Source organism: Osmerus eperlanus, chromosome 1 (genome assembly GCF_963692335.1).
Source record: "Osmerus eperlanus chromosome 1, fOsmEpe2.1, whole genome shotgun sequence".
Classification (NCBI taxonomy): Eukaryota; Metazoa; Chordata; class Actinopteri; order Osmeriformes; family Osmeridae; genus Osmerus; species Osmerus eperlanus.
The window spans coordinates 19123353-19135448 of NC_085018.1; the positions used below are offsets into that span (position 1 = coordinate 19123353).

The following is a 12096-nucleotide window of genomic DNA, read 5'->3' on the forward strand; positions in this document are numbered from 1 at the left end:
TTTGGTGGTTAATGATACACCCTTTAAATAATATGGCCATGTTCATGCTTTCTTTAGCTGCCATTCACATATAACAGGAGATAATTCCCCCTCCCCAAATGTTAACCATACATATTGCTCATGCATTGGGAACAGCTCTGTTATTGTTCCTGTACACTTGCCAACAGACACACAGATTGGTTGACAGAATGCCACCATTTTCCAAAGCACAGGGGAGTGGACAACCAGTGCAAACATGCTGGTTACAGTAGGGTGTCTCTGGATACTAATGGGTACCATCGTATACTCAGTATCAAATCTAACACCTAGACAGAGCATGCAGAGATCCATTCCAAGTACCGTGGGGGAGGTCATAAGAGAACAAACTGAATGTATGCTTTGGAAAGAATTGTGCTGAAACTGCTGTAGTAAATCATGCATTTATGCCACAGATAGGTTTATCAAACATTAGAGATTCCAGAGTGAGGATTAAGTCCACAAGGCCCAACGAGGCAAAAATAAGTCACAGAGAAGATATAGTAACACTGTTGTGCTATAAACTACAGATGCATTTAGTTGCATAATTGAATTGACTCAATCAGTGTGATGATAATAATACAGCTTGACAACAACAAATTCTAACGCTTTATGTTCCATTGGAGAATGCATGTTATTGCATCACAAATAATTGCACCTACTGTATGTGCATTCAGTGTGCTGTGTGTTATTGTGAAGTTAATTTTGAAGTAAAAAAAAAAGATTTAGGTACTATGAGTAAATAATATTAAATGGGCAGATGATCTCATGAAGTAACACTGCACATTCACACACAATCATAACTCATCACAATCATTCACTACTCATAACCATTTTCAAGTCCAGGAAAGAAGGAAACAGAAGGTGTTCACAAAGCACAGAGGGAATATCAGGTCAGAGAATTACCTGATATTTACAGCACCTACTGAAAGGGATAACTGAGAAAATGAACAATACTGAGTGACTTGTGGTATGTGAAATGCCTTTTTGGTGTCTTTATAGCAGCCATGCAACTCACCCACGAGGGGCTAATAGTTTGTGGGGACAGTGATTCAAAATCTAAACAATTGGCTTGATTGTCACTTCAAGAAGCATTTATTTTTTAATTACTTGGGTGTGTAACATCAAAACTCACTTTTTGATATTAACTTCTATGGCTCTGTGCTAACATAAACTTGTGATTAACAAGTGCAACACTATTTACATGGCAATTGACCATGGCAAGACCCCAGAGCCAGAAATGTTTATATATCAAGTGCTCTATGTGTCTGTTGACCCTTTAGATTTCAGCTGTGCTCACAAGGACACCAACCCAGGAAATGTGAAAGTCCTCAGGATTGGCCCCGGAAGAGACATCCTCCACCTATTTGTAGGACCAAGTGGGCCCATTCAGAATCAACATACCCAACAGCAGCAGGGATAGGTTGGGTAGAGGTGAGTGCAGACTGGGAGCAGAACTGGGGCTGCAAAGGTCAAAGAGGCTTCCCTGGAAGCTGATCTTCCTGGAGTCCTCCCTCAGGGTCTCCCAGATGGAACCCACCTCCTCCTGACAACCAGACAGCGCTGTGAGGGCACATGTGTGGAATGCTTCCCAGTGGCTATGGCAAACAAGAGACCCAGTGATCAGAACATCCTAAACAATCTAGAATCTTGAGAGACCCTTTAAAAGTGTAGAGCATATAACTGGGTTACCTTTTTCCACAAAAATATTGGTTAGCATGGAACATTATATTGGTTTACAATGAATCTTGTAGTCATTCTACCATTTTACACCATCTTGCTTTTATGTAGCCACAACATTTGAGCTTGGTGCTAGATGGGATTTTTTTCGACGATAAGGCATCTGTAAGTCTGTAATATACTGTACTATGCTACTGAGATGCACGCTGTAACAATGACAAAAAGATGGCCTCTGAATTACATTACTGCTGCAGCAAAGTCATAAATTATTCAGCACTGTGGCTCAGTGTTTCAGCACCATTTATTTCTGCTATCTCCCTCAGAGGCTGAGGCATCTCTCCTATGTTTCTCCCTAACAAATATATATTTGTCCTTGGATTTCAACATGTTTTATTCCCACTGATCGATTCAAATCCCTAATCAATAAATATACATGCCTCTAGTCCTAAAAACAATCCGTACTCCTATATTTCCTATTCTTGTACGGCAAGCATAGATGCACAACATACACAAATAGATGTCACATGGATGTACATACGCACACACGCACACACACACACCAAACACACAACTTTATCTATGACATATTACCTGCACACAGCCTCAACTCCTCTCTCGCTGGTTACATTCTCCTGGTAGTTATCCATGCTCTCCCCAAGCTCCAAGACACAGTTTGAGAAGTCCCTGTAGATATTCTCACACTTTACATCAGCCGAGACTCCTGTCACTGCCAGGTACAGGAACACTAAAATATATAAATAAAGGGAAAAATCGGATTAATGAAAAAGCCAAGAATAAGGAGTATATTTCAATCATACACTCTATCTTTCAGGTCAGAGACACTTGGGAACGTTAACAATGGACAGCTTATTCATCTTGTTACCAACATGTCGGAATCATAAACTAAACCAGTAATGAGTGTCTTCTCAAAAAACTGGGGTTCTGCCAAAAGTAGGTCATTATAATCCTTTGTTGTTCTTGGAATTAAAATGGAGCTATATCATCCCTCAACCTCACTTAACAGACTTTAAAACTGGCATTTCACAGTATAATTTTTAACCAAAGGGCCACCATTCAAAGCTTCAAACATGTAAACAAGTCACAAGACCTAAAAATGTAACATTTGTGTTGTTGGTTCAGTGTATAATTGTAGGATTCATTTTACAACTCCTTCTTATTTTCTTACCCGCTTAAAGATCAGACTTTTAGATCAGGGACAAGGCCACTCTTTCAGCATCAAAGAGATTTATGTGAAATTCACGTGTTGAGAACACAGCATCAGTCAGGGTGTGGTGGAGGGAAGACAGTGGGATATTATAAACAGTGGGACAGTCTAACAGCCTGTTCTATAATATGTTATCTTCTATTATTTATATAGTTAATTTTCTCTCTTCCAATTACAATCCCAATTATTTATTAGGCTATGTGATTTTCCAGTTTAGTAGAAGGTGAACCAAAACCTTTTTCAGAGATAGGCTTGAAAATGTATGTAATATTCTCACTGGGTGGTCGTCATTTTAGTACCTATACTGCAATGCTGCGGTTTGAATAAAATATTGTTTAGCATATCCACTAATAGGTTATCCCACCACCCGAGAAGTGGGGTGTCAATATAAACTCTGGAGGGTCGCCTCATAATTAATCAGTTCTGAACTTCATCTCACCTCGGTAGGAAACGGTGTAATACATGTTGTGCATTTACAGTCATTTCCTCTCTATTTCTATTTATGTAGAAAGACAATCCTAAAAATAGCCTCCTCGATGTCGCACAACGTGGGCTATTTTAAGATAAACCTTTATATCAGAAACAGGTACAGTAAATCTCGACCTTACCTACTGCAATAAATACACATAATCCTTGACTCTTCACCGACATAAATTCCATATCCCATATCAAACCCTGCGGAGGGTATCTCGCGCCATCTGTGGAATCCAACAAAGTCGCTCATAAATTGAGATCATATCAAGGCGAATATAAATTGATCAAGTTACGCCATTTGAGACGTCAGAAAATGTGATCCTACACGGAGACGAGTGTTTTGTAGTGAAGTAAATTCCTGTCCATCTTTCGTTCGAAAATGTGTTTACGGTCCTGACGCTACCTGTCCCTGATGTAAGCCGTTTTTCTAAAGTAGGCGCTCTCAGAGATGCTATACACTCAAGCTGTGGATTTGTGCCACCCCCCGTTTCTCATTTGCTGTCGGTGGACTAGCGCATGGATGGATAGGCTATACATTTTTTCAACCGGATACTTAAAAAAGAAATGATCTTTTCAGGTAACAGGTTCTATTTGTACTATGGTATGATTCGTGATGAGAATTAAAATGCCATGGTAAAAATGATGACGCATCTGAAGGGCAATCAGGACAACCTGTACAACCAAAAATATATTTTATTTGGTTGAATTATTTTTTTGTGTAAAGTGTGTAATGGCTGATAGGCCATGTGACCTGACACCTTGGCAGCACTACATCAATTAAACTGAGCAAACAACTTGGCTTACCTGATGGCCTTCCACACAATAGCCTGGAATACAACATAGAACACAGGTAGGTATAAGACCATCTATGCAGTACAAAAAAATTGGAAAACTCAACAAACAGAGTTTTCGGAAAAACTTGGCATGAAAACAATACTGCACATCCTGAGCCTTCAGTGACATCACAGTTTAGGAATGGATGACAAATAATTTCAACTTCCATTATTACATTAATAAACATGTAATTTTTCTTTGTAGGGCCTCCAACCTCCCAGGTGTCACCTTGTGTCTTCAATGAGTCAACACAGAGTTTAGTTTATCTTTCTTTTACTTATCAGTGATTCACAAACTGAAAGATCCTTTTAAAAAGTTGGTTAAAAGTTAGCCAATGTCCAGTTGAAGAAATGTCTGAATGGACACATCTCAAACCCTCGTGTCATCTGTCCAACAAACCCAACACAGATACATTTGCTTCAAGTCAGGACATAATACTTGTTTTGTGACTGGGTTAGACCAAGGCTGAGGGATGTTGTTGGAGCTGATGAAGACATGCCTGTGTAAAGGACATTGACGAGGATTGCTGCTTGGAGTAGCTTATTGATCTGTTCCAGCAGCTCTCTTGGTGCGTTTCCGTGGAGAGGCTTTAGGGGATGCCTTGTCTGTAAACAGTTGACAATAGATATTCCCCTTACTTTGAAAATCTTTTTGAGAATTATTTTGATATTAGCCAAAGGTCTGAGTGAAAACATACTCATGACATTGAGGGTCTCTTGGGGAATCCAGCTGATGTCCACATCATTCATTCCACCAGTACCAGTCTCTACCTTCACTGGGACTCTCTTCCTCTGTACAAGACACAAGCCAAAGGTAATCAATACTTTAGTAACTGTCTTTTTTGCTTTGTCTGTCTATTGTTAGCCTTGTTTTATAGTTGCTCGTTTTTTTTTTACGATTCATTATTACATACACTGTACCCTTAGTTTAATCCAAAAAGAAAGATTGAATGTGAAATCAAATATAGTCAGATTACCATGCAACATTATTCAGATACACTATGTAGATCAATCAATTACTCTTACCGTCCTCGACTCCAGCACTTGGTAAATGCCAAAAGCCATGAGGATGATCAATCCAGTGAGGAATATGTACATGAACATTCTGCAAAAGTTACAAAATACAATGTCATACTACTGTTAACAGTTTTTTAAATGACCTTACATATATTTAGCACATTCACTAGAATTTTGTAATGAAAGTAATTACTTACGTTTCTCCATCCAGCCCCTCCTCCAGCTCAGTGATGGTGACAGTCTGGTTGTAAATGGCTGTCTGGAAAGTGTTGCCCTGAATAACAGTGGAAGCTCAGAATTAGTGCCTCAAGCCATGCATTCCTGAACAAGTCTCTGTTCAGAAATTTGGGTTATCTTCAAATACCTACACAAGTGCTTCCTAAAACAAAGCACACAGTGAATGTTGAAAGGGCATGTAACAAATCAGTATCAGCAACTGTGATTTCAAGAAAATGAAGGCTTTGCATTCAGGCCCAATGTAATGTGGCTTTACCTCGCCATCCTGGTAGTTGAGGAGAATGACAAGACCAAAGGGCCGTCCAGCCATAGGCTGAGCTGGGATAAAGGAGTACTCAAAGGAGGCCTGCTTCTGGGGCTGCACCACAGTGCTGAGCGGCAAGGCTGTGAACTACAAAATAAAGCAATTAATAAAGAAGTTAGCCTTGTTTCCAGTAAAAAATAAATAGAAAAAACATTAAAAATGAAAATTATGCCCATTATTTAGGTATGTGAAAAGGAAAAAAGAAAGGAAAAGTTTTGATATTGTTTGTTGTTTAAGTTCATACCTGAAGTCTTAATAGGAGGAAGGCAGACTTACGTTCTGAATGTAGAACTGGAAGTCCTGAGGGTAACGGAAGGAGGCCTCCAGAGAATGAACAGTAAAATCCTGGCTTCCCTTGTTTGTGAAACCCACCAGGAACTTAACAATTTCATTAGCTGGAAACTCTGGATAAAGTCAAAAAGAAGAAATCAAACAATTAATTTAACATGCATACATGAAGCTACTTGACATGCAACGTATGCTAAATTTCTTAACTTAGAGGACCAACCTTCGCCAGTCACAAAGATGATGGTGGTGTCAGCATCAGGATGGAAGTTTACATCAGCAACAGCTGAATCTTCATCCAAATCATCTTCAGTTTCCTGCAATAATTATGAATGAATGTCAACATGAGCAGGAAAACAAATTAATCAAGCGAGTAAATGAGATGAAGCTTAGAACACTTACCAAACCCACGACCTGATCTTCCTCAACAAGCACTTCTTCTTCCTCCTCCTCTTCCTCGTCTACAGCTGCATCTGGGGCTACATCCTCAACATGATCTGCAGATACCTGGCCTGTGTCAGCATAGATGAAGCCATTAGAAGTGTAGCGCAGCCATCACGTTACTAAATATGGTTCAGATCTTGGTGCATATCCCACACTCCAGAACCGGCACTATCGGGACATTTGGTGCTGCCCCATAACTCTGGCAAGTTGCAACTTACTTGCTTTAGTCTACCATGTACTGTATCTTAAAGATGCATACATTAATTTTAAAAGGTATACAATGTAGACCTATTTACCCCCACAAAATAATGCAAGATAGGCTATTCGAATAGAATAGTTAACTGAAAATGATACTGTTATTTTTTAAAGCGCAGCGCTTTCCTTCTGTGGTGACGTGTCCCAGGATTATGGAACACCATTAACTTGACTTGCACGATAACAGAAACATTGAATCTAATTAGGTTATGTTTAAAGCAAAATAACATTTTTTCTCAAAACTTCACTTACAATAAGATAACGTATTCATAATTTCACGTGGAAAAAAGTGTTGCAGGTCCTACCTTGTTCATGATTCAACCCACAGGTGCTGGAATGTAAGAATGATCTTGGCCTAGGCTACATTTAGATTTTAGGCTATATGTTGAAGACTGATTCACTCGGCTACTTTCACCATTGTTACGGAATGAAAACTTTAGTAAATGCCACGTCGATGTTAACTCTGTCAGAATCTTTCAGCTAATACACATCTGGTCAGAATATATTCGTATTACATAAATATACATACCAGTGGCTATCAATCCACACGGAAAAGCCAGAAGAAATATAAGTAGTAATTTGGAATGAAAATAAATCATTTTTATTCTGTTGTAGAACGCTGTAACTTGTACACATCAGCAGTCAGAAAGGAAAGAAAAGTTGAGAAGAGGGAGGGATAAGAGAATCTCAAACACGCCCCCTTTGCTTTGTATAGTAGTCTGAGGCCCTTTTACTCTGTGCTCAGGCAACGTCTGTCTCTGTGCACCACTAGGGGATCGGCTTGATTCAATCATCCAAAAACAGTAGTCTAAACTGATTGGAGAAAAACTAATTCTGCATAAAAAGCAAATGGTTTCTTGAGTGTACTATCTTCCACTAGGCTTACTCCACACTGATCACTTTAATGGTAGGCACCTCAATAGATAGGCTATCAAAATCACAATCACACTCAGGTGTTGTACCGACATCTATCGACAACTGTCACCAGGTGTCGCTGTTCAAATGGTTGCCATACTGTTCAGCAAATGTTAGAGCCCTAACCCTAACCTTAACCCTAGCATTGGGAAGCCATCAGAACAGCGACCCCTGGTCGATAGGTCACCGATTTTACTTGGCAATAAACACGTTATTAAACACGTTAACGTAACGTACGTTAACATGTTTCTTGTAAGTAAGTTTACACATACGAGGAATCTGCTTTTGTAGGTTGTAGAAAGGCCTACTATTTAAAAAAAGTGTACAATATGACTTAAATAAATGAAGAGCCGTACAGGATGGGCTCAGGCCTTGTTGATGAGGCCAGCTGCGGATGGGAAGAAACTCTTGTGGCATGAGACTTTGGTCCTGATGGACCGCAGTCTCCTGCCGGAGGGGAGTGTGAAACAATTTGTGACCAGAATTAGTATATTTAGCTGTTGGGTAATTGTGGTAAGCATTAAAAACTTGGAACTAGCTACCATTTGTCAATGTCATTGGAGGTACAAAACACATGACATTCAATATAAAAATGCATTAACAGTGTGGTGCTCTATCCACTGTTCTTTATTTTAATTGAATTGATGTGTCAATATCATAGCTGCTGCATCTAATTGCACCACAACAACTTCAGACTCTCAAGCAGATGCAGCTCTGGCCTACTTTATGTCTCATGATAAGACTCATTATCTTCTGTCTTATTCTCATAGGAAGAATTGTGGTTTTCTGCAGATTGCTTGCTGATGCACAAGAGCTTCTGTTGCTGACATCCTGTGTTAAACTTCCATTAAAGGCTCATGGTGGTAGGAACCTGAATAAAATCTACATTTTAATTAGTCTTTCAGAATCAGCGAAGGGTATTATGACAGGCACTTGTAATAGAACACAAACAACGGGTACGTACATAAACTAATTCCAGTGTTTTATAAGATAGTTTGATATGAGACAATCTTCATTCAAATGTTTCCTTAGGTTTCAGTTATGCTTGATATTGAAAGAAATGCTCCAAGAAAGAAATTAATATAAATTAATGTCAGATGTGAATTCTGACTAATATATGTGACATTTATATATATTTTTATGTGTTCTTTGTTCTTTCCTCTACAGTCTTTGATGTTTTCTGTGGGTCCTCTGAGTTATGGATACTATTGGGAGCTGTCAGCACAATATTGTTTTTGTCAGTGTTATGGAATATTCTTTGCTGTATCCTAAAAGTTGGCACAGGTAGGATTTTAATTTAGATAAACACTGCTTTACAAATGCTAACACATCCTCACTGGTATTAACTACGTTCGTGTTACAGAAAAAGGGAAGATGTTTCTACCTCGCTTCAGAAAGAGGTATATATATTAATCAATGTTTGAGAGACAGATAAATGAATATGTTTATGGTACAAATATGGATTTTCAGACTATTTTCTCTTTTTCTCTAAACAGTTTAAGTTTGCGTTTGAGAGACATGGAAGACAACCCTATTTACGGAAATATAACCTACACTCAAACTAGTGAGTACAGATTCCTCAAATAAGAACGTTGTGTCATGGATTTAAGGTGTCTCTCCACCTTCAAGAAAAGGCTCAAGACGCACTTGTTCCGGGAGTACAACGGTACTTAGGAATGGTTCGCTTGACCCGATGTTAGTTTCCTCAAGGATCACAATGACTCTTGCTTAGAGACTTGTTGCTCTTGTGGTTAGTGGTAACTGACTTAAATTTTTGTACTCGCTGTGATATATTGTTTTATTATTGTTGCTTGCTTTTTTTTCCACAGGTACACTTGCACTTATAGCAGTTCATGTTGTTTAATTGTAACTTGTTTAACTACATGCTCTTATGGTTCGTCCCTTTGGCACTTATTTTGGTTGTTCACAATGTGTGCTTCATGTTTTGGCTACTCGCAATGTTTTGTGGCAATCTCGTTGTTATGATCAGTGACCTATGCACTTTGTAAAGCTCTCTCTTGGAAGTCGCTTTGGATAAAAGCGTCTGCTAAATGAATACATGTAAATGTAAATGTAATGTAAATGTAAACAATATGGTGTGGGCTTGTGACTGTATATATATATATATATATATTATTTTTTTTTTTAAACAGGAATTGACCCTCCAATCTGTCCATCATCTATCCAAAATTCTAAGGTTATAAACAAAATTATTTTCTTGAGACCTACGTTACTCAATAACATTTTTCCAGCTCTGTATAAACCTTTCTGTTTCATGTTGGAGCATTGATTCTGTCAAGACAAAGTGTTTACACTATCATCTTACCACTTACTTTCTTTGTATTTGTCAGTCACACTATAAGGGTCAAGACTATGCCAACTTGACCCTGAAGGCCCCCAAGCAAGCGTCTGTCCGCAGCTCTCCAAAGATTGAATACTCTGATGTGGTGACACTGCAAGTGTTAGAGGAGACCGAGAAGGAGGCAGAAGGTAACACAGACACAGTCTCTGTGCTGTCTGATCTCTATGCCTCTGTCCAAACTGACCACACTAAGACCCTAGACACCACAGAGGGAAACGAAGGCTACGCCAACCATGTCTGACTGATTGTTGTTGACTTGTTCCTTCCTTGTTTCTGTGTGCACATTGGGGCTCTTGCTGCATCTTGGCTTGTGACCACAAGATGTCAGTGTTGTTCAGCATTTAAATATCAATTGTATTTTCAAAGGAAAAACTGGTTGTTTTTCCTCACATTTACAATATGAGACAATGTTAGATTAATGAAATAGATTGATTTAGTTTAGCAATCTTTTTCAGGGATGGTATTCAAAACATATTTTATTTAAAATAACTTACTCCATAGTGGAAAGTATTTAAATGAAAACTTGAGCTGTCCATGTACATAAACATACTGAATAACCTATCTACATTCTGAATTGCTTTTTTTTTTACAAAACAATTATGCATTTCTTTCCAGTTTACTTCTGTTGTTCAGTATCTCCTCCAAATAATCATCAGCATGTTATTCCCTTGAAATACTGTATGTTAATGTTTAACCAATAGAACAGTACATTTAAGTTTCGACTAGTCCTGACTAGTATTAACTATGAGCCGAATATTTACATTTACATTTAGTCAATTAGCAGACGCTCTTATCCAGAGCGACTTACAGTATCAGCAGTTTATCTAAGCTTGGATGTCCATCAATGATCATGGTCAAAATGTTATACTGATAAGTCAAAAGCCATAGACTCAGATAAAGTTGAAGGTTTGTCCATGGGATTGGACCAACTGGTGTAATAATACAGAGATAAGCTTGCTGGCGCAACAACTCTCTGATAAAGAATCTAAAAGGTATAGTGTTTGGATCACCAAACCTTACTGCTAAACGTTTGACAATTTGTTGACACAATCCCCCAAAAATCTGTGTTAACTGTGGGGGACTCTATGGTAACCTGCCCATAGTGTCCTTCTGTAAAGCGGTGGACCACTGGGATTGGGGGCAAGAAAAACGTGCAGGAAGTAACCCCTCCAAACAGAAGTGTAAATGCCATGTTCGCTTTATTTGATAACAACCTTCCTTGTAATCTGAATCTGAATAAGGTGTTGTTAAGGCTATAAAACTACCCAGACCTTAGGTCAACAGATACAGTACAAAATCAGTTATCAAATAACTTCACAGGTAAATGACCTATGATATGAAGGTTGCAAGTTCAACCAGGGCAATACCAGTTTGAGAAAAGGCCTCTCTCCAATTCATGTCCTTGTCTTTCTGCATGCAAAAGTAATTGATTGACAGAAAGGTTGATATGAACTTTGTAATTGAACAAATCCACAATTTGAATGGTTTCCTTTGCAGAACCTACATAACATTATACACAGTACCTTTCTATAATTTCAAAGCTTTTATGTATTTTGAAGTGAAGGACTTGAGAGCATCTTTGAGTGTTTACGGTGCACAGATATGGAATCCTTGACAAAATGATTTAGGGTTTTTCTTCAGAAGGATTTTTAGTTTACTTGGAATCATAACAATCCTTGTCTGGGATACGAGCACACAGCACAGTGCCCCATAATGCTGACTCACCCTGCCGCCCCCCCCTCCTTGTACTTCGAGAGCATTCTATTTTCTTCTGGCACCATATCTGCTGTTGTTCTTTTCTCAACTTTCCAAAACCCCTGCTACCACATTCCTTACTGAGACTAGTTCAGGACATGTTTCTGCTGCACAGATAACACAGCCCAAACCTAGGCCTTTTTCCTGACCACTGGATACCCACATGCCTGCGTACCTGCCCTATAATCAATAAACCACGACAATGAGCTTGTGAATAGGATAGTGGAATTATTTTCTCATGTGAAACAATCTAAAGACGTATTAGATAGTACCCAATTGCTGTGAAAGTACCAAG

At 38.7% G+C, this 12096-nt stretch overlaps 2 protein-coding genes across 3 annotated transcripts; both read right to left on the minus strand.

Annotated features, from left to right (window-relative positions):
- Positions 1–828: 828 nt before the first annotated feature.
- On the minus strand, positions 829–3877 carry LOC134025257 (neuritin-like). 2 transcript variants are annotated; one of them, XM_062468167.1, is made up of 4 exons: positions 3720–3877; positions 3533–3618; positions 2287–2440; positions 829–1613 (listed from the first exon to the last, which is right to left on the minus strand). In XM_062468167.1, the coding sequence occupies exons 1-4, from the start codon at positions 3758–3760 to the stop codon at positions 1379–1381; spliced, it is 516 nt and encodes a 171-aa protein (XP_062324151.1). In that variant the 5' UTR covers positions 3761–3877; the 3' UTR covers positions 829–1378. The 2 variants fall into 2 exon arrangements, with proteins under 2 accessions (XP_062324151.1, XP_062324159.1); XM_062468175.1 differs by having other exon boundaries at positions 3529–3848.
- A 192-nt stretch (positions 3878–4069) lies between these two features.
- On the minus strand, positions 4070–7453 carry LOC134025222 (translocon-associated protein subunit alpha-like). The gene is made up of 9 exons (XM_062468123.1): positions 7299–7453; positions 6473–6582; positions 6294–6387; positions 6062–6189; positions 5738–5872; positions 5442–5518; positions 5254–5332; positions 4926–5019; positions 4070–4833 (listed from the first exon to the last, which is right to left on the minus strand). Exons 1-9 carry the CDS (start codon positions 7366–7368, stop codon positions 4769–4771), a joined length of 852 nt encoding a protein of 283 aa, XP_062324107.1. The 5' UTR covers positions 7369–7453; the 3' UTR covers positions 4070–4768.
- Positions 7454–12096: the final 4643 nt, after the last annotated feature.

Bases quoted from the DNA above. Each gene is read 5' to 3' on its own strand.
- LOC134025257 (XM_062468167.1), bottom strand. From the start codon at position 3,760: ATGGACAGGAATTTACTTCACTACAAAACACTCGTCTCCGT. The intron at 3,619-3,719 runs GTAGGATCACAT...TGGATTCCACAG, and splicing joins TACAAAACACTCGTCTCCGT to ATGGCGCGAGATACCCTCCG. The intron at 1,614-2,286 runs GTAATATGTCAT...TGTTTGCCATAG, and splicing joins GGAGTTGAGGCTGTGTGCAG to CCACTGGGAAGCATTCCACA.
- LOC134025222 (XM_062468123.1), bottom strand. From the start codon at position 7,368: ATGATTTATTTTCATTCCAAATTACTACTTATATTTCTTCTGGCTTTT. The intron at 6,388-6,472 runs GTAAGTGTTCTA...TAATTATTGCAG, and splicing joins AAGATCAGGTCGTGGGTTTG to GAAACTGAAGATGATTTGGA. The intron at 5,333-5,441 runs GTAAGTAATTAC...TAACTTTTGCAG, and splicing joins GAGGGGCTGGATGGAGAAAC to AATGTTCATGTACATATTCC.